Below are 22,740 nucleotides of genomic sequence, written 5' to 3'. Positions count from 1 at the left end.
CAGAATAATTCCGATGTCCAGATGAACTGCAGAAAGATTCATGGAATAATTTCAAACGAGATTTTCGGAATCATTTGAAAGTAACTTTTAGAAGATCCTCAGAAAAAGAAATCAGTAATCAAAGTAATCGAAAAAATCTCATTATTTCAAGCAATGCTCGTTGGTTCATGTCGAAGGATCAACATGTTCGGCTTAACGAATCTTATTTTAAATATTGAATGACACCACATACAATTAAACTAGTATGTGATTACAATTCTGAATAACCGCAAAAAAAATATTTAGAATCACAATCCTTCTGAGAGGGATGATGTGGTGGATGCACATTCTAATTAAAATTGTCGTTCAATTATGGCGATAAATTAAAATTGTTATTGTTCCATAAATACTTGTTTATTATAATTACTTGTAAATATTGATACAGCATATAAAAAGACATTGGTCCAGAAATTACTCCAGAATTCTATGGAATTTCCCTCCTGGGATTCTTCCTTAAATGACTTATGAATCCTTCAAAACCTCTCTGGGATTGTTCTGGAAATCTAAAGATTATTTCTGATTTTTCTCTAAGTTCTTCTGGAAATCACAGAATACTTACAGATATCGCTTTTGAACTCATCTAAAAAACATCGTTAGCATTTCGGTACTATATCTGAGATTCTTTAGGATATCCTTTGTGATTCTTCTGGACATCTTATAGGAATATTTGCATAAATCTGTATGTGAGTTTGCGTTTATCTCCTTAAGGATTACTTTTGAAATCATGGAAATCAAATTCGAAAAATTCTCGAAGATTCTTTCGGAAATTCAATGGAAGATTCTAACAAAAATCCTGATGCAATTCTTCTGGATATTTTTAGAGGATTTTGCCAAAAAATGTACTACGACTCTACTACAAATTCGTCGAGAATTCCTCCGAAAATAACTCTGGCCTTTTTCCGGAAATACTTCTGGGATTATTATGAGAATACCTCTGGTATTCTTCCGGAAATCACCTGAGATGCTTTCGGGATCCCTTTAGAATAATTTCGAGGATGCTTCCGAAAATCTTTCTGAAATTATTCTAGAAATGCCACTGAGATTTTTACGTCCATATTCTTGAAATTTGTCTGGGACTCTTCCAAAAGTCCTGTAGGAAATCTTCCAGATATCTTTCTAGCATTCTTTCGGGAAGCCTTCTGGGATACTTTCGAAAATCTTTCTGAGGATCCTTCGAATCCTTCTGTTAAGGATTCTTGCAGAAATTCTTCCCGAATTACCTCTAGACTCTGGGAGTTTCCTGAATTTTTCAAGAAAACTGTTATTATTTCGACTATCTCTCTAGGATTCATTCGGAAATTCTTCTACAATACCCCCAGATTTCTTTCTGTTATCCTGCTGGAGGACTTCAAAACATCTTTCAAAGATTCTTCCAGAAATTTTACTGGAATTTTTCAAGAAATTCTGCTGGGATTCTTCCGTAAAACCTGCCAAAATTCATCCGGAAATACGACTGGAATTCTGCTTGAATGATAAGCATTCAAGAATTCCACCGGAAGTTTTTGTGGGATTCAACCGTAAATTGTCCTGGTATTTTGTTTAAATACATTGAGATTCTTAGGGAAAAATATACAGGATTCTTAAAAATATCCTTCTGAAAATTCTTCTGGAAATTGCTTTGGAATTAAAGGAGGATTTCCGGAAGAATCCCAGGTCGATTTACAGAAGAACCACAGAGAAATCACTAAAATATTATCAGGGAGATTTCTAAAGGAATTATTCTAAGGATTCTCGTAAATTCCTGAAACAATCTCAGGAGAATTTCGAATGGATTTTGAATGTTTTTTTACAGTGATATCCAAAAGAATCCCAGAAGTTATTTCGCAAGAACCCCTGAAGATTCAATGAAAAGTCACAGACATCCAGACGATTTCATGAATATTTTCCAGAATAATTACGATGTCCAGAAGAGCTCCAGAAAGATTTACGGAATAATTTCAAATGGAATTTCCAGAACCATTTAAAAGTCACTTTCAAAAGATGCTCAGAAAAAGAAATCAGTAATCAAAGAATCTCATAGGTATTTTTTTAAAGTCCCAGTGACTGTCCGGTAGTTTTCTTGGAGGATTTCCATTTGAAGTCAAGAGGGATTTTCAGAAAATTCTGCCAAGGATTTAAGAAAATTTTCAAGGAAAATCAATGATAAATCACGAAAAAAATCAAAAACACTTCCTTATGAATTTCCAGAAGAATCACAGAGTTTTTTTTTTCTCAAAAAATCTTAGAAAAAAATTCTAAAGAATCACGAAGGAATTTTCGGAATAATTCTGGATATACAAAATTATCTCAGGCAGAAACAATAAAATCAATAGCAATAAATCTGTAAGAATATAAGAAGGATTTCTGTAATAATATAAGGAGGATTTACAAACAATTACAGAGGAATTTTCGGATGATTTCCATAAATAAAGATTTAAAAAAATCCCCGTCATCTGGAAGATTCTTAGCAGGATTTTCGGAAGTATTCCACAGAGATTTCTGGGAGAATTCCATTGGGATTTACAAAAAAAATTCCGAAAGAATCCCAAGAATTTGCACGGAAGAAAGTGAAGTGAAATAATAGATTTTTTTGATTATAGTCTCAAGCGTCTTTCCGAGAGTATTCTAGAATAAAAGGTATAATCTAAGATATTTTTCGGAAAGAATCTCAAAGGGATTTTGAAGAACTTTCAAAGAGTTTCACGGAAGAAATACTGAAGAATTACGAGGAAAGTATCAGAATTTAAATAATAATTTCGATTGGATTTCCAGAAGAAATCCCGAGAAATTTTGTGAGAATCCCGAACCCAGATTTTAAAAATAGATTCCATTACACTGGAAAGCAATCATTAAATCATTTTCGGCAGAATTCCAGAATTTTACGGCAGAATAGGGTCCTAAAGCCCTGTCCCAATTTTAGTGCCAAACGCTTAAGTTTAGGCCAAAAACACATGTTTATTCAATTTTCTAATGTTTTCCGTTGGTTTAAGCTCAAAAAACATTTTTTTAGATTTTGTCACATCCTTTGGCTTAAACTCGAATTTTGGGTGTATTTTGTTTTCCGTGTCCCTTACGAAATGTCAGATAGGAACAATCCCAGTGGTCGAACTAAAACCCCTGTGGTGTTTTTGTCGACTAAGCGAACGTCAAACATGATCAAAAGTGTCAAGGTTCATTTATGGACCAAATTTTTAAATTAAAGTTTAAACATGATCCTAGCTATTATTGTAGGTTGATTTCCTAATCAAACACGACCGTTCGTAACAGTCGTGTTTCGAATAGTCGTAGAAATAGCCCTTGTCAATTTTGACACCTCAATCTGTCAACTAGACCGACTCACACAAACAGCTTACCTCCGATATTTTCAAAATAGAGTTCTTCTTCGAAGGTAACGCGATACGATTTCTGAAGTTCTATTTTTAACTGTTTATTTTTTATAAAAAATATAGCCAAAATGAACTGCTTGGAAGAAAATCTAATAATTCAAAATGTTCGGCACCGGCGAGCCAGCAGCAATACGAAATACCATTGTTTATGTGGGTATTACTTTCTCGGATTATCACGGACGCAGTTGTCAACGCTCTATCAGAAATGTAAATCAACGATAAGTTCGTAGATTATATTGATTATAAGCGAGACGGAGCCCTGAATTCCAGAAAGCGACAAGTTGGTTAGTGGAACTGTACCTGAAGCATCCTATTTTGTACCTTGAAGAAACCCGACAGCAGTTTGCCATCCACTTTGGAACTTCAATTAGTGCTTCCTCTATCTGTAAAATTCTCCATGTGCATGGCTTGTCCTGGAAATCTTTGGAAAGAAGGGCCATGCAGATACGTAAATCCAACATTGAAAGATATGTTGAAGAGCTGAAAAGTTTTCCATGGGATCTTCATCAACTGATTTTTTTAGATGAAGTTGCGTTTGCCAATCGTGAGCTAACTAGAAACCGGGGTTATGGAATCAGAGGACAAAGGCTTGTTTTTAGAGCGGAGTTTTGTCGGATACCAAGGGTTTCTTTTCTATGTTTTCTAGGGCAAAAAGGGCTTGTCGAGTGCTTTGAAACCGATGAAACATTCACCCAGCAAAAGTTCTTTGAATGTTGCAGAAAAATGGCCCTTTCAAACGGTAACGTTCGGTCTTATCCGGGAAGGTACTCAATTTGGATAATGGATGGCGCCAAAATTCACTGCGACTCCAACATAATTCAATATTTACGATCCTTGGGTATATTACCCGTTTTCTTGCCAGCATATTGTCCATTTTATAACCCAATCGAAGTGGTATTTGAACTCGTAAAAAGATACTTGAAAAAAACTTACAAAGAAACAGATAAAACGCCACTTTCAGACACAATTCAGGCTGCTTTCACCAAATTCGCCAACTACGATTGTACTAAACTGTTCTCCAAATGTGGATATTCAGCCGGAGGTAAATTCGATGCTTCAGTGAGTAACTTATAATAAACAAAACATCGATTTGAGTACAGTAGTTCAGTTTTCATTTATTTACTCTTTATTAAGAATCTTCTTCCACAACTTTACTCAGAATCTTGTTGCAGCTATTCTTGATGATCAATATCATAAACATCCACTACATTCGATGCCAACTTTCTACTAAACTCAGTCTCTTCTGGTGGTAAAGAAGCTTCCATTGCTTCCAGAAGGCTTCGTGAAGATTTTACCTGTGACTTAAGCTCGTGGACATGTACTTGATTATCTGAAAAACTCGAAGCGATGTCACTCGAAGTTGATCTCCTTCCGAAAGTGGAACTGCGCGAAACAGGTGCAGATATTCATCAATTTAGCACGTACATCTCCTGGTTGAGCATAAATGTAGTTTGCCCATTTCTCCCAATACATAGCAGAAAAATGCGAATGGGTTGCTTTCAGTTGATTGATACAACTAAATATTTCTTGGTTTGCCGGTGCACCAGTTTTATCTTTCAATTCCGGATGTAAAAGCTTCTTGTTAACCATTTCCCACAGAGTATGACTTGCAACAGCGATGGAATACTTGAATATGTGAATTTGAACTTCACTCCCCCTCCATTTAGATAACAACTTGGTGTTTTCTTTCAAATCGCTGAACGTGTATAGCTTCTTGGTTTTGCCGTGTTTGAAAAGGACACATTTCGCCATGTCGGATAAATCTGGTAACTGTTTAGATGCCCATTTGACACTCTTTTCAGCCTCAACCCGGTCAACCAGTCAGTGATTTTCGATAGCGATCGTTTTGAACCGTTAGCGATCGCCATCGTTGGTCAAAGATCTATAAAGAATTATGAAGACTGGTTGGTCGGGAATGTGGTCGACAAGAACTTCGCGGGATATGAAGGCTTTAGAATGTTCCCAAATACACTGTTGTAGTTCCGAAATTGAACGACCGATCGCATCCCGCTTATACACTGGGTCCGTCAAATGTTGAGTGCGAAAGCAGCAAGCAAAGAAAACACCAACAAAATGAAATTGGTATTTTTTATAGTCTCCTACCGAAATATTAATCTTGAAGCACATTTGTTCACCGTGATTCGACCCAACTCCTTCCGTAGATGCTGTGTCTCCTGAACGCGATTGGTGCAAAAGATTGCTTCCAGTGCTTCGGTTGTTCTCTTCAAAATCAGATGGCAGAGAAACATTCAAAAAGCCCGAAGAAAGCTGTTCCGTTTCGATGGCCGGATTAGAAAAAGTCTCGCGGTCGTTTTTCGACTCCAGGAACTCTACTTTTCGGAAGTCTTCCTCCAGTGTGTCACACGCAGGCACTTGGGTTTTCGGCGAATCCTCCATACTACAATGAAGACAAAAATCAATCCGTAGAATCATTTATAAAAAAAACAATGAATTTGTAATAGTTACCTTCTGATTTCCGCAAAATCTTCTCAATTAATATTTATTTGAATCTATTACGACGGGATCAATTCACATTATTGTTTTGTTTTTGATTTCACTGACGTTTGATTTCGAGCGTAACATTTAGAAATGGCACAAGCAATTTTTCAGCAATGATTCCAATGACTGGTAAAGAAAATAGAGAAAATAACATAAAGTTTTTTTTACTTATTTGGAAGAAGATTGACATTGATTTTTCATTAAAAGATATAATAAACCAAAGTAACAATGATATTCATAATCGAGATAATCCATTTATTGATAATAATCAAAGGTAAATTATTTATTCGTGAAAAGAAAATAAACCTCAATGAAATGTTAAGCATGGTTCTTTTACCGTTCTACTTTGGAAAAGGTAGGGCAATCGACCTTAGACTCCATCAATTAAGGAAACGTACAATATTTGAGCGGGAAAAATTACTAAAGTAGTTACAGTAACATGCTTTTTCGTGTTATTAAATAAAAACAAGATTTCATTAAAAATTTTAGGACCCAATTCCAGAATTTTACAGCAGAATCCTGAAAGGATTTCCATAATAACCCAAGATGGGTTTCTGGGATAGTCCAATAGGAAGTCCCAAGGAGGTTATTGGAAAAATCAGAGCGATCAAAGAAATAACTACATATAATAATGTCAGAAGGGTTTCTGAAAGAATCTCAGTGAATTTTCAAGATGTCCTCTAGCAACACAACTAATATATACTAATATTTACAACTCAATACTTAATTATAAATTGCGTTAAGGTGATTATAGAACAAAGCCACACCTCAAATTTTCAAAAGCACAAGACTTGAGAACCAAACAGCTCTCACCGTTGAAAATTTATCCCATTAGTCACCACCAGCAAGCAAGCAGATTGATTGGTTTTCAACGCAAACTGTTTTCAGATTCTCCAGTCTTGTGCCCTTTTTTGGCTTCGTTTTATAATCACCTTAAGCTGAGTGTACGCCATCCAGTTTGGAAGCGGATTGACGGTATCGAAGTGGATTAAAAACAATTATAGGAGAACGTGTGGAAAATACATATGAACTGCGCAGAATACATCAGACCGATTTAGCATTGCTGCGCACTTCTAAAAGCATTTTATTTTTATTAAAATGTTTGATAATAGTAGAACGACAATGATCATCAGTTGATTTTCCGCTACTGTTTTTTTTTAAATCACAATTGTTATTTCTTTCCATGCACGCGCTCGGGAAATGAATCTGGTCATGGTGCAACAACCGCGCTACATTCGATGAATCCTATGCGACAAAAATTGTCGGCGCTATCCGTCAAATTCGCTCACCAAAGCTATTTTGGTGACTTTAACATCACAGCGATGAAGGGACGAGAGTGAGGATGTGTGCGCCAAGAAATGAACCAAAACAAATAACGGTGCTTTGGTATGCCGGTTCGCATCCACAAACCGGACCAGCAGAGAAAAAATGTTGGGGTGTTCATGTTCAATGACAACTACACAGCCGTGAATCGCAAGTCAGTCCCATCTGCATTTTCGTCAAAATTGGGTTGAGTTCAGTTTTCAACGTATCTTCCAATGCTCTTTCAGTTGCACTAATGAGATAATATGATTTGTTCGAAAAAAATAAGAAAAAAAACAGCAAGTCAAATTGTCCCATAGGGGTCATGCACAAATTACGTCACGCTCCAAGGGGGGGAGGGGGTCGAGCCAAGCGTGACAAGCCTTACAAAATTTACCGAGGACTCATACAAAAAGTGTGACAAAGGGGGGGGGGGGGGTCAAAAAAGTTGAAATTTAGCGTGACATAATTTGTGTACCACCCCATAATGAAAAGTAACCAGATATCAGTCCCACAACAGATTTGAAACGTCTTGTGAATAGGCCTATCATTATTTTACGAAATCTCAAACTTCAAGGATTTAACAAAGAAAGCATTTGAGCTACTGAACAACTCTGACGCCATCTTTCTAAGTGATCAGGCTCCTGAGATATTTGCAAAACACATGTTCCATATTCACTACCGCCACCTGGTGGCAAAACTTTGAATCAACTAGCTCGAACAATGATAGTCCTTGCATTACCGAACAGCTTGGCCGAAGACGCCACCTTTCTAAGTGGCCAGGCTCCTGAGATCTGCGAAACAAAAGTTTCATGCTCACTAGCGCCGCCTAGTGGCAAAATCCCTTAAATAATGTAGCTCTTGAGCTACTGAACAATTTTGCCGGCATCTTTCTAAGTGGTCTGACTCCTGGAATATTCGCAAAACAAAGGGTGTTGTAAAAAGTACAACGCGCGACAATCGAAAGGTTAAGAATATGGAGAGACTGATAGAAACCCAGACTTGAAATTTGTGAAATGGTCTAATAGCTATATATTAAAATTGCTTTTAATCATTTATAATATAGATAAAATATATTGAATCATAATTAAATGATTTCATACCAAAAAAAAACTCATGTTTCATCACTTATTGATGCAAATCAAAAAAGTTACTTATTGAATAGAGAATAATTATTATAAAGCCGAGCAAGCCAAGCACGGAATCAACTCATGATGATAATGTATACATGGATAAATTAACAAAAAAAAAAGAATTTGAGAAATTCTTTCATTGGAAAAAATGGTCGGAACTTAGATTTTTGACTGAAAAAGCTCAACAATTGTAATTATGAAATTAAAAAAAACTATAAATTTATCACTGATAATAAATCCAATGTCCATCAAATCAAAAGTAGCTAAGATGTTGATGATAGATAGAATCAAAATCGATCTATTTTTTGGCATCAGTCGATTATGATTTAGTTAAGCATTACGGAGGTTGCAGCTTATTTAGTCATGGAACATCGACTCATGGAAGTTTCACTGTATCTCTTTTCTGGCGTTACGTCCCCACTGGGACAGAGCCTGCTTCTCAGCTTAGTGTTCTAATGAGCACTTCCACAGTTATTAACTGAGAGCTTACTATGCCAATGACCATTTTTGCATGTGTATATCGTGTGGCAAGTACGAAGATACTCTATGCCCTGGGAAGTCGAGAAAATTTCCAACCCGAAAAGATCCTCGACCGGTGGGATTCGAACCCACGACCCTCAGCTTGGTCTTGCTGAATAGCTGCGCGTTTACCGCTACGGCTATCTGGGCCGTAGAGTTTCACTGTATATTGCTTTTAATAACTGAAGACTACATGAGAGAGTCAGACATGTAGTAATTACTTCCTAAACCAAAGACAAGGGAGCGTTTCCTTAACAAATGAGAACCACTTTATTTAAAAAAAAAATAATAATTAGGGAAAGGCGTGGTAAAATGGGTTACCTAAAGGATGGACTAGTGAAGCTAGCTAAAAAGTAAGTTATAACGGAACGCGATGAAAACATTAGAAAGTTTGCAATTTGTTTTGCGAAGATTCTAATCACTAATTCAAAATTATTTTAATCTAAAACGTTATATCGACTGTTACGTATTTGATTACAGGACATAACTTATAACTCTGGTAAAATGAAACCAAAATTTGTTTCATCAGCATCTCCTTGATGAGTTATTTGAAAACTCAAGTTTCATTAAAATATGTGTGTCTAATTCCATCTTGGCAGTGTTTAGTTTAGCTGTCATTAGTTTCTCATTTAACAACATACAAGTTTGCATACTAACGTATAAAACTATTGATGGTCGATTTTGCACTGCCTTTCCCTAGTAAAATTACTAAACCCATCCCACTACAAGTCTTTTTTGAGTAGATTCTCCAAATTCAACTCTGTAGTTTGCACCGTTTCGCTTCGAATCACGCTACCCGTGGAGTCCATTTCTTCGTAGGAAATTACAACCTGTTTTTCCGACTTTTCCGTCTTCAAGTAGCGCTTCATAACCGTGAAGTCGTCGATATTCTTCGACACGACTGAAGACGTTGTCGCTTCCTCTACTTCGCACTTCATGGTCAATGGTATCATGCTCTCCGAGGCTGTCTCCCAATCGTTCGTATGCTCCGAGTCCAGTCCTGTGGTTGTAACGGTGCAGGCTCGTCTTCGGTAGACCGGCTTGGGAAGTTCCTCCGCCGGTTGTAGCTCGATCGAAATGGTATCCTTACTGATGGGTTCCATTTTTTCGATGGCGAAGCTGGTGAATGTTGCTGGTTGGGATCTACTAGCTTCTTCCTTATCATCATTATCGTCTTCGTCTCTTTTAATTTTGCGTTTAGTGGATTCAGATGATACTTTCGGCTGTTTCGAATCGACCTCAGGTATGGAATCCTTCACGTCGTCAGGAGTCGACGTGGATAATTGCAGAATTCCGTGTTCATTTGCGCGATAAGTGAATCGGTTATAACCAGGCGGTCGTTTGAACTCATGCTCCCGTATCAGATGCCTTGAAAGAGTAGCACCGGCTTTGTACTGACTGGGACATAGATGACATGCGTAAATACCTGGACCAGCACCATAGTGGACAGCATCGACGTGCTGAAAATGGAAACCAAAGGAGGTGATGAACAACAATTCTAACAGTTGAAACGTGGTCGAATACCTTTTTCAATGACCTCTGACATTTGTAAGTGGCGTCACAGCCGAACTCCTCGCAGCGGAACATTCGCCTCTCATCATGAGTTAGCACGTGTTCGTCCAGATCTGATTTAGTAACGGTGCTGGAACGAAATCAATAACGTACTGTAATCGAGGGCGTTGTCAAAGGGGTCAGAGGGGCATGTTTTCAAAGCTTGGGAACGTCAACTGTTAGCAATGGATATTGCGAGGAATCTGCCAAAAACTGCCACTTAGTTCCTATTAAAAAAGTTACAAAAATTCCTCAAAAAATACGTAGAGGAATTTTTAGAGAAAGCTCAACACATTTCCCCAGATATTTCTCCTGGGATTCCACGTTATATTCCTCTAGATTTTCTCCTGAGATTTTTCATGGTGTTTCTATAATAACCACTCCATGGATTATCCTAGTAATCTTTTTTGGGGGTACCTAGTATTTCTCCTCCGGATCCTTAACAATACATCAAAGTATTGTATGGCATGTCTCTAAGAATTCTTCCACAAGTTCGTCCACCATCCAACAATTCTCTCATACATTCCTTCTTAATGTTCAGGAATGGCACCTGGAATCCCAATTTTTCAATTATACTTTAAAAGAATCACCTTAATAATCGTTTTGTTTGTTAAATACATTAAGAGATTTCTTCAGTATTTTTTTTAAATATTGCTCCTAATAGTTCTTTTGGGATGCACAACTGCATAAACTATTCAAAGGTTTTTTTATTAAACCCCTTTCTGAAAATTTTGCCGGGAAATCCAGAGAATTTTAAGGTATCCAAATACAAATTTTCCACTGAAAGTAAAAAGTTGCACTTCAAACTTTGGACTTTCAGTGGAAAATTTGTATTTGGATACCTTAAAATTCTCTGGATTTTTTTACACCCACTATTAGTAAAGGATTCGAAGAGATTTTTGCAAACATTCCGTCTTGGGAATTTAACCCAAGTATATTTTTAACCAGTTCATTTCGACAGGCTTGATAAGTCTCCTCAACATCATCAGAGTTCTGTGACATACTATAGAGTAGCGTGCTGCCTTTGCCTCTTTGCAAGGGAGCGAAAAAATGCTAAGCAGAGAAGCAACGAAAAATGAGCGAGGAAGATGCAGCACAAAACACAACAGAGTAAAATTCCGTGCTCTCACAACGCCCCGAGGACTGTCTGTTCGGGCGGCAGACTCAAGAGTTCGTTTGAAGTGTGAGTGATGGTGAGCATCGCACAGGGCTGTGCATTTTCGAAAGCAATTTGTGAAACACGAAGGCTTGTTTGTGTCGTCTCGATGGTGCGTCGCTTCGTTCTTCGTTCCGTTGCCCGATTGAAAGCAACGAACAAGAAAAGGTGAAATGAAAGAGTAAGAATTTCGTTTCATTTGGTTTCATTGAAATCGATCAAAATGTGAAATTGAATTTTACCTATTTTTTGCAATAGTAATGTATGTAACATGTTAAGTAATAAATTAAGATAGAGAATCTATGCGGGCCTCCACGTCGTTCATTTGAATTTAGAGACTACCGATTGAAAGACCAGCTCGCTGCAGTGAGGCTCTGATTTATGACACGCGATGCACAAGCAGCAAGAAAGAAATGAAAGCCTACGCTTGCTGTGATGAAAGGAAAGGTTTGTCGGATTGAAACGAAACAGTAGAGTTTCAATTGAAAGGCAAGCTTGAGTCAGTCAGTTGGGGATCGAAAATGCTTTCAATGAAATGAAAATGTACGGCCCTGATCGCAACAAGAGAAAAGAAGTACCTGAAAAAATCCTCGCTTGAGGATCTGTGTTGAAAATTTTGAGTTTATTTTTTTCTCCTCAGAAAAACGGCAAAATCGGATTCTCTTTGCATCGCAGAAGAGTTTCTATGTATTCTATTCTAAACTTTGAAGTTGTTCGCCACTGTCTACGCCCCTGACTATAATAAACAACCCTTTATTCAAAGGAATTGCACTTACCGATGGTTACATATTTTACACTGGTACGGTTTATCCTCCACATGCCGGTATCGTATATGACAGGTCAATGCCTTTCTCGAGGGCCACTTCATCGGACAGAGCGGACATTCGAACTTTTTGTTGTGAATGTTCCGATGATCAATCATCAATTGCATCGAAGCAAACAGCTTGCCACAATCCGGACAGCCAAATTCTCGATCTGGAAAATGGAAATCTTAATACCTGCTGAACTTTCTTAGAAACCCAAAACGCACTATGATAATCCACTTGGCGCTTGCAGTGATCGATGTACTTCAATCGTGATCCAAATATCGCCCCACACGTGTAACATCCGATGCTTCGTTCCGTTGAGTGTCTCCGGACATGTTCCAGTGCCAAACTGCACCGTTTATAGGTCTGTGTGCAACCGGCCCATTGACACTGTAGTTCTTGTTTGGTCGATTTTTTACCCAGCGGAAACTGATCCTGCACGTGGTAGTTCACGTGAGCGAAAAATTGCTGAGCTTTGATAAATTGTTCCCCGCATTCGGACCACTCGCAGGTGAATTTGGTTTTGAAATTTTCGATGCAATTCCTCCGGCGACTGTCGCCGTTGCATCTTGGAATGCTAATTAATCTACCGAGGCTAGCGCCGTACGTTTTCAGTCGATTGTGGTACACGTGAAAGTGCACATGGCTCTCCAGGTCGCGCCGATCCTTGGTCCGGAAATCGCACACATCCCAGAAACAAACTAGATCTGTAAGATATTGTATAGTCAGCGATTGAGTGTCTTGGAAATAGGAATATTAGGAAACTTGAAAAACAGATCGAACAGGAATGAACAATAAACTAAAAAGAGACCTAAGAAGAATCAAAAAGAGACCATACAAGAACATGTAAAACAAAAATAACCCAAAAAGGAATCAGAAAATAATAGTTTTTATAAGAATTTCAGTCCGACAGTTATCTATGGCCAGGGCTGGTTGCGATTAGGTGTTTTAAGAATAGGATTTTTAAAAGAGACCTCATGCCCGAAAAAAGAGACCAGATGCCACAGCTCAAATTTTTAGGAGCACAAATCTGGAGAACTACAACGATTTACCAATCGATCCAGTTTTAACTAAATGGGTTGATAGAAAAAATCAACATAAAATCGTATTATTATGAATATGGTGTTTGCCTTGATAATATTTTTAAAATGTATTCGATCACATTGAAAAAATATTTGGAGATACTAAGAATTATCTTATTTGGGAATGGTTTTGGAGCTGTTGATCCTTTGAAGCACTGAAAAATGCTATTTTTATGTCATTTCAAGACTAACAATTCAAAAGGCCCAATCTCCAAAAAGTAAGCAATGAGAAAAATGCAATCTTGTTTTGTCAAACAATAAATCAAATTAAAATTATGAATTTAAGCATTGTATGTTATTTTGTCGTCCAGAAAGTCGATGGATAAACTGATTTATAGCTATGAATATTCATTACTATCATTTTAGCAAAAAATCCTGCTAAAAAAACGAGTCAAAGGAAATGAGGCTTTTATTTCACCAAAAGCTGTGCAGCCCTTTTCATTTGTGCCCATAGACGCCGGCCGACGCTGATGAGGCCTGTGAGTTGACGCCTTTGTTTACTCTAAAATGTGTTGAGGCCTTCTAGTTGTGGCTTGTTTTTTCATCATCTTCTGATGTGGCCTTTTGAAAAAAATTGATTATGAAATAAGAAATTTGAAGTGTAGAAGAGTGTTAAGTGGTGAAGTAAAGTACATGGAGATCCCTACATCAAGAGAAGATTCGTGCGGTCTATTAAATATGTGATTGATTGAACCTTTCGTCATCCATGAACATTATGTATGTGCTACGCGAGTTTGTCGTCGAGAAAATGTATGGAAATATTGGTTAAATTGAAATAATATTGCAATTGAACTTTATTTTTCATGCAATTGAAACCAAATTGTGTTTTTGTTGATAATTTGTACAGACAGGCTGACACAGGTATTATTAGGTAGTATGATACAAAATACATCAGTCTACAGGAACCCGATAATGTTCGCCGTTTAGACAACCACTATATAAAATAATACAAGGAGCAGTCGCTCCGTAGTATAACCTGCATCTACTTAGTGAATTTGGAACGTTTTTCGCAATCTACATTGCAATTTTGATGTTTGTTTAACATGTCTCAACTCGGTTTCCGTCAGATATAGAAATGAAGCCTTTTTGAGAAAAGGCCGCATTTGCGATAAATATCCTGGTTAGCGGAAAATGAGATGGGGCGTTTTAGAAAAATGTTATTTTTTCAAATTTAATGCATATTTTTAAATGACTATTGTATGTTTTAGTAAGAATAGGCTCTTATACACTGAAATCAGCAGAAAACCGATTTGTTTACATTTTGGACTTGAAACCTTTTCAAATGTTGGTCTTGATTTCTGAGCCAAATTTTTTAAGCTTCGTGGCCATGTGCTTGGTGTTGTCAGGAATTTTATTTTTCCTTGCTCAACACCCCATTCTATAGTATTTCTTTCACTGATTTAGCCTCTGTGAGATAATTAAAAAATCCAAAATAAGTTCTTGAAGAAATTTGGGTTTTCAAATTACAAAAATTTCCCCCATTTCCCAGTAATTCTTCCATGCATTCCCAAGTAACCACTAGCCCACTAATTCACATTTTTGGGCTATTGTTAGGCTTATATAGAGCATATCAGCTGTTTTATAGCACTATATTGGCACGCAAGGCTAATTAAAGTGCTATTTGATTACTTGGGTTATCGCGAGGTTTTCTTCAAACACAACAACAATTTCATGAAAATATTGGGGCAAACTCCACCAACCACAAGCGTGAAAACAAATGCTCTATGTTCGATTTGTAAGTCGGCAATGATAACGTGATTCAAGATTCTGGTCCGTTTTAGACGATATAAACCGAAAAGTACTGTTTTTTTATTACATAATTTATGAAATTGTCATCGGTTTTCCTTGCATCATTCAATTACTATTCTAGGATAATATGAAAATATAAGAAGTAACAAAATGCTTCTTATTGAAGAATTAAATAGTTTTTTTTTCAAAACTCCTCGTCTTTGAAGTTAAACATTATTTTTCGCATAACTAAAATCCTCATTTATTGTTCATTTTTTAAACGAATAGGTTGTAGTGCAAATTTTCAACGTGGGGAAATAAATACTCACACGTCAATTTATATAGTAATTAAGCAGAAGCACGCATGTTAGATGCATTTCGCCACACAAATATTTTTCGCGTTACCTTTTAGCGATGTTTTGTGCATAGACACTAGCGCATGTGCATTACTATGTGGTGAGTAGCAAATCAGGCTATGTTTGTAACCCATTATTCCTAAGAAATCCTCCAGGGATCGCTCCAAGAATTCTTTCGGAGATTGCATTAGATTGCATCCAGGGATTGTACAAGAAAAATCTTTTTGAATTCCTAAAAGGGTTACTCAAGAGTTTCCTTCACGAATTCTTCCAGTGATATCTAATCTAAGTGATAATAACCTATTCTAAGGATTTTTTCAATTAATCCTCCAGTGATTCCCTTTGAAATTTCTCCAGAGGTTCATTTTGGGCCTGCAATAACCGGCCGGGGATTCCTCCGAGAATTCCTACAGAGTTTCACCAAATAATTCCTCCAGGGGTTTTATCATAAAGAATAAGAAATCTTTCAGGGGTTTCCTCCGCTTTTTTTTAGATTCCTCCAGGTAGGGTAAATTATGTATTTTGGACAGGCTAAGTATATGTCTGGAAACGGCGATCGATTAACTGCATTAGATACTAATATTTTATTACGTTATGTTCCTTATATACTTAATGCCTCATTGTACTTTAAGTTTCTGAAGAGAAAAAGTTTACAAACTGTAGCATTAGCTTCCACGATAGCGTTTTTAAGCGGCTTGTCTGTAATACATTTTGGACACCTTCATGCAAATATAATTTGGACAGGGGCGTTATCTCAATGTCCATACAATTGTTTCTTAAAAAGACGGTCATATCATAAAGTTTTAAGAGTTGCATGTGACTTATGCATTTTTTCGCTTATTGGATGTGTAAATTATTGATAATCAATAATTTTATTTAATGCAAGCGAATACCATCAGATCCACGAAAAACGCCTGCAAGTATGCATGAATACGACATTCCAGTGTATTTCATCAGATGGCCAAATTATATCAACTGAACAAAAACCGTAATCTATTTTGGACATCACCTAATTTATACCTTATATATTCATGTTAAGATTTTAGATGAATTTATATTCAATTTTAGACACATTTAATCATATTGTTCATGAAATGTTAATCCTCTTGCATTCGTAGGTACAATTTACAATTTTGATATTTTTGAAGCCAATTTGGAATTGGTATGAAAATGATCATCATTAATAAGTAGCATAGTGTATTGATAATTCAATACATGATTTCCCGTTCATATATTCCTCACCATCTCATTAGAAATGAGCATAGAACGATCAGCCTGTCCAAATTATATGCATGTCCAAGTTATATACGTTACCCTACTCCTTTCCTGAAGAAGGTTTTTGAGAAATCTTTGGATAAGTTCCTGGAGTAACCTTTAGAAAATAAACAAGGGAATCCTCGGTTAAAATCCTGGTAGAATCCTTGGAGAAATTCTTGTAGGAGCCTATGGAGGAATTCCTGAAGAAATCCCTGGAATACCAAATATACTTTTCGGCTACACAATCTTTATTTTTTCAACGGCTTTTTATGATAATGAATTGATGGACAACAATTCCTTTTTATTGCGTTGAACCTACGCCTAATGAAGAAGCCTTCTACATTGGACCTGGTCCTGGGCCAATAACTTCCAGTCGCCCTGAACGTTAAGCGACCTTAAATCCTCATCAACTGCAAAAAACCATCTGGTGCGCGGTGTTCCACGGAGACGACAGCCTCTCCCTGGTTCTCTGCTAAATATTAGTTTAGCTTGACGTTCCTCCGACATGCGAGCTACACGCCCAGCCCACCGCAGCCTGCCGTGTTTTATACGCATAACAATATGCATTTCTTTAAAGACTTGATATAACTCGTGATTCATACGACGCAGCCAGATACCATTGTTCAATTTACCACCAAGTATTGTTCGCAACACTTAAAGTTCAAAGACCCCAAATGATATCTGGTCGACCTCTGTCAACGTCCAAGATTCGTGGCCGTACAGAGCTACCGGAAGAATTAGAGTCTTGTACAACGCGAGTACGGTCTTCGTTTGTAAGCTGCGGAACTTTAGCTGGTTACGAAGATCGTAAAAGGCCGACTCGCTGCAGCAATACACCTTTTCACCTCGCGGGTAACATCATTATCGCAAGTCACTAGAGTTCCAAGGTACACAAATTCTTCAACTACTTCAAAAATATCACCACCTCACTACCAACATCACCTATGGGCCCACGGTGCCTACCAGCGACCATGTACCGTAATTTCGGGTGAAATTGATCATTTTTCACGGTTTTTATAGTCTGTTTTCTATAATGTTAACAATGCTAAACAACTAAATGTAGGAAAACAAGTACGAAGGTGAGTCTCATTGACTCATGTACCGAAATTTTCTAACAAATGTCATTTTAGTGTTAACAAATTCCTCTAAAATAAAAAATCAGAGAATCTCATTTCGGGGTGAAATTGATCACTGGTCAATGTCATTATTGTTAGTTTCCAAAACAACTCTATATGATAAATTTGAGCTCCCTGAATCCGAATATGCTTGTAAAATTCTTAACAATGCAATATTTATATAAATAACGAATAGTTAAATTTCAAGAAATACGCCGAAAACGCCTAAATGTATGCAATTTCCTAAGGAATTCAATGATATCTAACAGAAATTCAATTATTTCAACCATATGAGCTAATTGGTACGAGTTTTGGTGATGAAATCTGGATTAGGGATATATCTCAAGCATCCTCACAAACTTTCAGGTTTATATCATGTTCAAATCCTTGCTTATAAATAGAAGTTCATAGGTGTTTGTCAATACTGCATCGTGCATGATTTTGAAATTTTACGTTATTTTCATAGAAATACACATTCTTTAACGCAAAAAACTTCACAACACACAATTGGACAATAGTTACGACAAGCAACGTTCATTTACTGCAGGTTACATTGATATTTGTGCTCCATTACGAATAAATAAAATCGTGTGATACGATGATCAATTTCACCCTTCTGATCAATTACACCCGATTTTACGGTACTTTGTCTTTGTGGTATTAAAAGGCACGTATGCCTCTTCCACGGCTCGGCGATCAATCCCGATTATGTCGATATCGTCCGCCAAACCAAGGAACGTGTGATAATAGTGCCATTCCTATGCACGCAAGCTCTCCTTATTGCTCCTTCTCACGCTATGTTGAACAATAGGTTTGAAAGTGCATTGCCCTGCTTCAATCCGTCTAAGGTTACGAAGGATGTTGAAATCTCATCCGCAACCTGTACCTATATTTGATTTCGATCCTTCCAACGTTGCACGAATCAGTCTAATCAGCTTCGCCGGAAAACCATGTTCCATCGTTATTTCCAACAATATGTTTCTTTTCACTAAATCGTACGGCGCCTTGAAATCAATGAACAGATGATGAGTCTGCAAGTTGTACTCCCGGAATTTATCGAGGATCTGTCGACGTCGATCGGTCCTCACGAATATTAGCTTGGTATTCGCCGACGAAAGACTCTTCAAGCGGTCTCAATCTGTTGAACAGAATACGTAACATTATTTTGTACGCCGATTTGAGGAGCGTTATTGGCGCACCCTATGCCCTTTTTTGAAGACAAAACATACAGTCGATTCTCTACCAGCTCATTCATTAAATAATTTTGTTAGAGAAAACCACGTAGAGATTTTTTGGAGCAATCCTTGAAGGAATTCATGAAGAAAAAGCTGGAAAAATCCCTGCAGGATCCCTGAAGGACACCTGGAGGCATCTCTGGAGAAATTCCTTAAAAATCCTTGGAGGTGTCCCAGGAAAAAACAAAATAGAAATTTGCTGGTGGAATCCCTAGAGAAATCCTTGGAAAAAACACCTGTAGCGATTTTTATGGAGAAATCCCTGAAATATTCCATGGTGGAATCCATTTAGAAATGTCTGGAGATAGCCCAGGAAAAAACCAGAGAATTCATGAAGAGATTTCCAAAAGGAATTTATGTAGAGATTTTACTGGAGAATTTTTAGTAGAGATTTTCCTAATGTAATCTTAGGAGAAATTCTTAGGATACATCATGATAAAATTCCTGCAGGAATTCATGGGAAGATCTCGGGGGGAATTTCAAGAAGAACTCTTGAAGGAATCCCCAAATGGTTTTTTGGAGTCCCAGAACGAATCCCTGGATAAAATCCTGAGGAATCTTTGGAGGATTATCTGGAGAAATCTTTAGAGTAAGTCATGTAGCGATTTTTTTTTGGATAGCTCTGGGAGAATTCCTGTAGGAAATTCTTGAGGAATCTCTTGAGAAATTCGTGAGTTCTGGACATCTGGAGGAATTCCTGATGGAATCCACCGAGGAATTCCTGATGGAATCCCTGAAGTAAATCCTGATAGAATCCCTAGAGCGATCCTGGAAGAAATAATTCCTGGACGAATCTGCATGGAATGTTTGGAGAAGAATATGTGAAGGAATAGCAGAAGAAATCCCTTGAAAAACCCCTGAAAAAATATCCGGATAAATTTCGGAGTATTCCTTGAAGAATTCTTGGAACAGTTTCTGGAGCATTCCTGGAAGAATTCCAATAAAGATGTGACTGGAGGAATCTATGGAGGAATCACTGAACTGAATATGCAGGAACTTTTTGATAAATCTCTAAAGGAATGCCTGTAGATATTTTCTTGTAGGAATCCTTGAAGGAATCCCTGGAGAAATTGCTGAAGGTGATCCTGGAGTCCTATCAGAAGCAGTCTAAAATGTCTCATGGCGAACAAAAGTTCATCCTTGAGGAATCTCTGGCAAAAACCCTAGTGAAATCCTTGGAGAAGTCGCTGTAAGGATTACTGTAGAGACCATCTTGAAGAATTTTCTGGTAAAATTTCTAAGGGTTCATTCATTCATTTCATAACGCTGAAATTGGCCATTTTAGGCACCCACCCACCCCCTTGTAACGCTTTTTGTATGAATGTTATTCAGTTTTTGTATGGGTCGTAACATCGCTAGGACACCCACCCACCCCCTCTAGCGTTATGAAATTTGTGAATGGACCCTAAAAGAATTTTCGAAAAAAATTCAAGAGAAATCTCTGGAAGAGCCTCTGGAGATATTTCGTGAGAAATTTATGGAGGTTTCCCTGATGGAACTCCTGGAGCCCCATTTGAACTGGTCCCAAAATTGCGATTGCTGTCAAAAGCTATAATTCGTCAGCGAAAAATTGTCTTTTTACTTATATATACAAAAAAATGGGATTATACCTTTGACTCGAATGATGCCGATACCTTATATTATTATTTTTTTTTTCTAATTTAGCCGCAACAGAAATGATATTCGGATATACAAATCTTATGTTTGGGATACTCATAAAGCCGTGGTGGTAAATGCGCAGCTCTTCAGCAAAACACAGCTGAGAGACATGGGTTCGAATCCTACCGGTCGAGGATCTCTTTAGATTGGAAATGTTCTCGACTCACCTTAGCATAGAGTATCTTGAGAGACGTCTTTGGTATATTTGTACCTGCTACACGATACAAACATGCAAAAATGGTCAACCAGCAAAGGAAGCTCTCAGTAAATAACTCACACAAATTTCCGTTATTGCATTCAATATGATTCATAAAAATCTAAAAGAACAAAAAGGGGTATAACATAGATTCTTGAGATCGTTTCAAAGTCGAGAAATTTTTGACTCTTAATCCATAATTAGTAAATTCTTCTCAATACATTGGGGAGGTAAACGAGGGATCCCTGGTCGATTTTATTGAGGAATCCCTGGAGAGCCCCAAATAGGTTTCCTGGAGGAATTTTGGGACTATGCATAGAAACTCTTCGAGGAACTCTTGTAGAGTTTCCTGGAAAAATCCCTCATGGAATTGTTGAAAACGTTTGAAGATGTTCTTGCACTGTAGCAATCTTTGGAAGATCCTCTAGATTAAATACTGTAAATATCCATAGAAGAATTAGTAACAGCATCTGTGAAAAGTTTCCGAATAATCTTTGTGAAAATTACTGGAGGTATTTGCTTTAGATTTTCAGAAGCAAGTTCTGGAGAAATTCTTTTAATTATCCCTTGAAAACCTTCCCATATATTCATTCAAGAATTTGTAGAAAATCTGTAGAATCCCTGAAAATGTTCAAAGACTAATATCCACAGTAATCGCTATAAGAACTACTGAAGTTTTCCCTCAATGAATATGGTTAGAAATTACAGAAGAATAATCGCGTAATGTTTTCTAGCGCTAATAGAATTTTGAGCCAGGTTTCACTGCATAGAGAAATAGGAAAACAGTGATTTCAGAGATCATTTTAGTAATAAAAAAAACTTCAGAGGCCTTCTATTAAGGAAAAAGACTTGCATCAAAATAGTGACCAAGTCTCCGGAAAGAGACCTGCTACCAGCCCGTATAGGTACTAAACGTTCAATACTGAACAACCCTATAAAAGCATACCTTCTCCGTCCTCCGGTTTCGCCAGATATTGGTACGCGTGCGCCTCAACGTGGGTGATGTAAGCAATGTCGTCGGTTGTCTCGAATCCACATTTGAGCCACTCGCATTCATACATGACCGAGTTCAAAATTTGCTTCTCGTTGTAATACTTGAGCTTCTTTCGAAGTGGCGTCTGAAAGTACAGTGTCCTTTGATGAGAAAGATTGAAATGCATACTCATGTATGTTCTCTAATCCTACAGAAGCTTCCAGTGCCAGTTCCACCGGATCCTCCAAAGGCGGTTCATCGTCTTCTACGGGTTCAAGTGGCGGTGGCTCAGCCACTTGTTCACTCTGTTCCGCTACCCACTGTTGGCACTTATCAATCCACGGTTTTCTGCTCGTATCGGAGCGATTGGACACTTCTTCCGGGGTACTTGCATCAGGATCTATTGCTTTCGGCTCAACTTTCAACGGAGACGATCCATCGTGAGATTCTTCTTGTTTGGCTTGCTTCAGGGGACGAATCTTCATCGGAGCCTCCGATTTCCGTTTCCGTCCCATGGCTTTCCATCCACGCAATTAGGTGACCTAGATAAAGGTGTCAACTATCTAAACGATTCAATTACTAGTAAAATAGTCAACTAAATTGCAATTAACATACTTGCACTAAAAATTACAACCGTTTTCGGGACCAAAAATTCAGTAACCGAACGAACGCTGTTGGACTGTAAACAAATCCCCAACCAATGAATGAGTTCACCCGTTAATAATACCGATATCGATTAGCATCTCTAGTTCAATTTGAAGTTTCACTT

The 22,740-nt window shown here is 37.5% G+C and overlaps 1 protein-coding gene across 3 annotated transcripts; it reads right to left on the bottom strand.

The window, feature by feature from the left end:
* Positions 1-9,103: 9,103 nt before the first annotated feature.
* On the bottom strand, positions 9,104-22,676 carry LOC5563619 (histone H4 transcription factor). Of its 3 annotated transcripts, none has more exons than XM_021849711.1 (7): positions 22,587-22,676; positions 22,184-22,534; positions 21,945-22,116; positions 12,595-13,077; positions 12,341-12,539; positions 10,382-10,499; positions 9,104-10,317 (listed from the first exon to the last, which is right to left on the bottom strand). In XM_021849711.1, the coding sequence occupies exons 2-7, from the start codon at positions 22,484-22,486 to the stop codon at positions 9,580-9,582; spliced, it is 2,013 nt and encodes a 670-aa protein (XP_021705403.1). In that variant the 5' UTR covers positions 22,487-22,534; positions 22,587-22,676; the 3' UTR covers positions 9,104-9,579. The 3 variants fall into 3 exon arrangements, with proteins under 3 accessions (XP_021705403.1, XP_001647925.2, XP_021705404.1); XM_001647875.2 differs by having other exon boundaries at positions 22,184-22,513; positions 22,587-22,664; XM_021849712.1 differs by having other exon boundaries at positions 22,184-22,530; positions 22,587-22,658.
* Between the last annotated feature and the right edge of the window lie 64 nt (positions 22,677-22,740).

The sequence above is a fragment of the Aedes aegypti genome, chromosome 3 (genome assembly GCF_002204515.2).
Source record: "Aedes aegypti strain LVP_AGWG chromosome 3, AaegL5.0 Primary Assembly, whole genome shotgun sequence".
Classification (NCBI taxonomy): Eukaryota; Metazoa; Arthropoda; class Insecta; order Diptera; family Culicidae; genus Aedes; species Aedes aegypti.
This window is presented reverse-complemented; position numbering and strand designations above follow the sequence as displayed.

Excerpts from the sequence above, each read along its gene's own strand:
- LOC5563619 (XM_021849711.1), bottom strand. The coding sequence starts at position 22,486 with ATGGGACGGAAACGGAAATCGGAGGCTCCGATGAAGATTCGTCCCCTG. Across the intron at positions 13,078-21,944 it reads GAAACCGGAGGACGGAGAAG|ATCTAGTTTGTTTCTGGGAT; the intron begins GTATGCTTTTAT and ends AATATCTTACAG. Across the intron at positions 10,500-12,340 it reads TGTAAAATATGTAACCATCG|CACCGTTACTAAATCAGATC; the intron begins GTAAGTGCAATT and ends ATTTCGTTCCAG.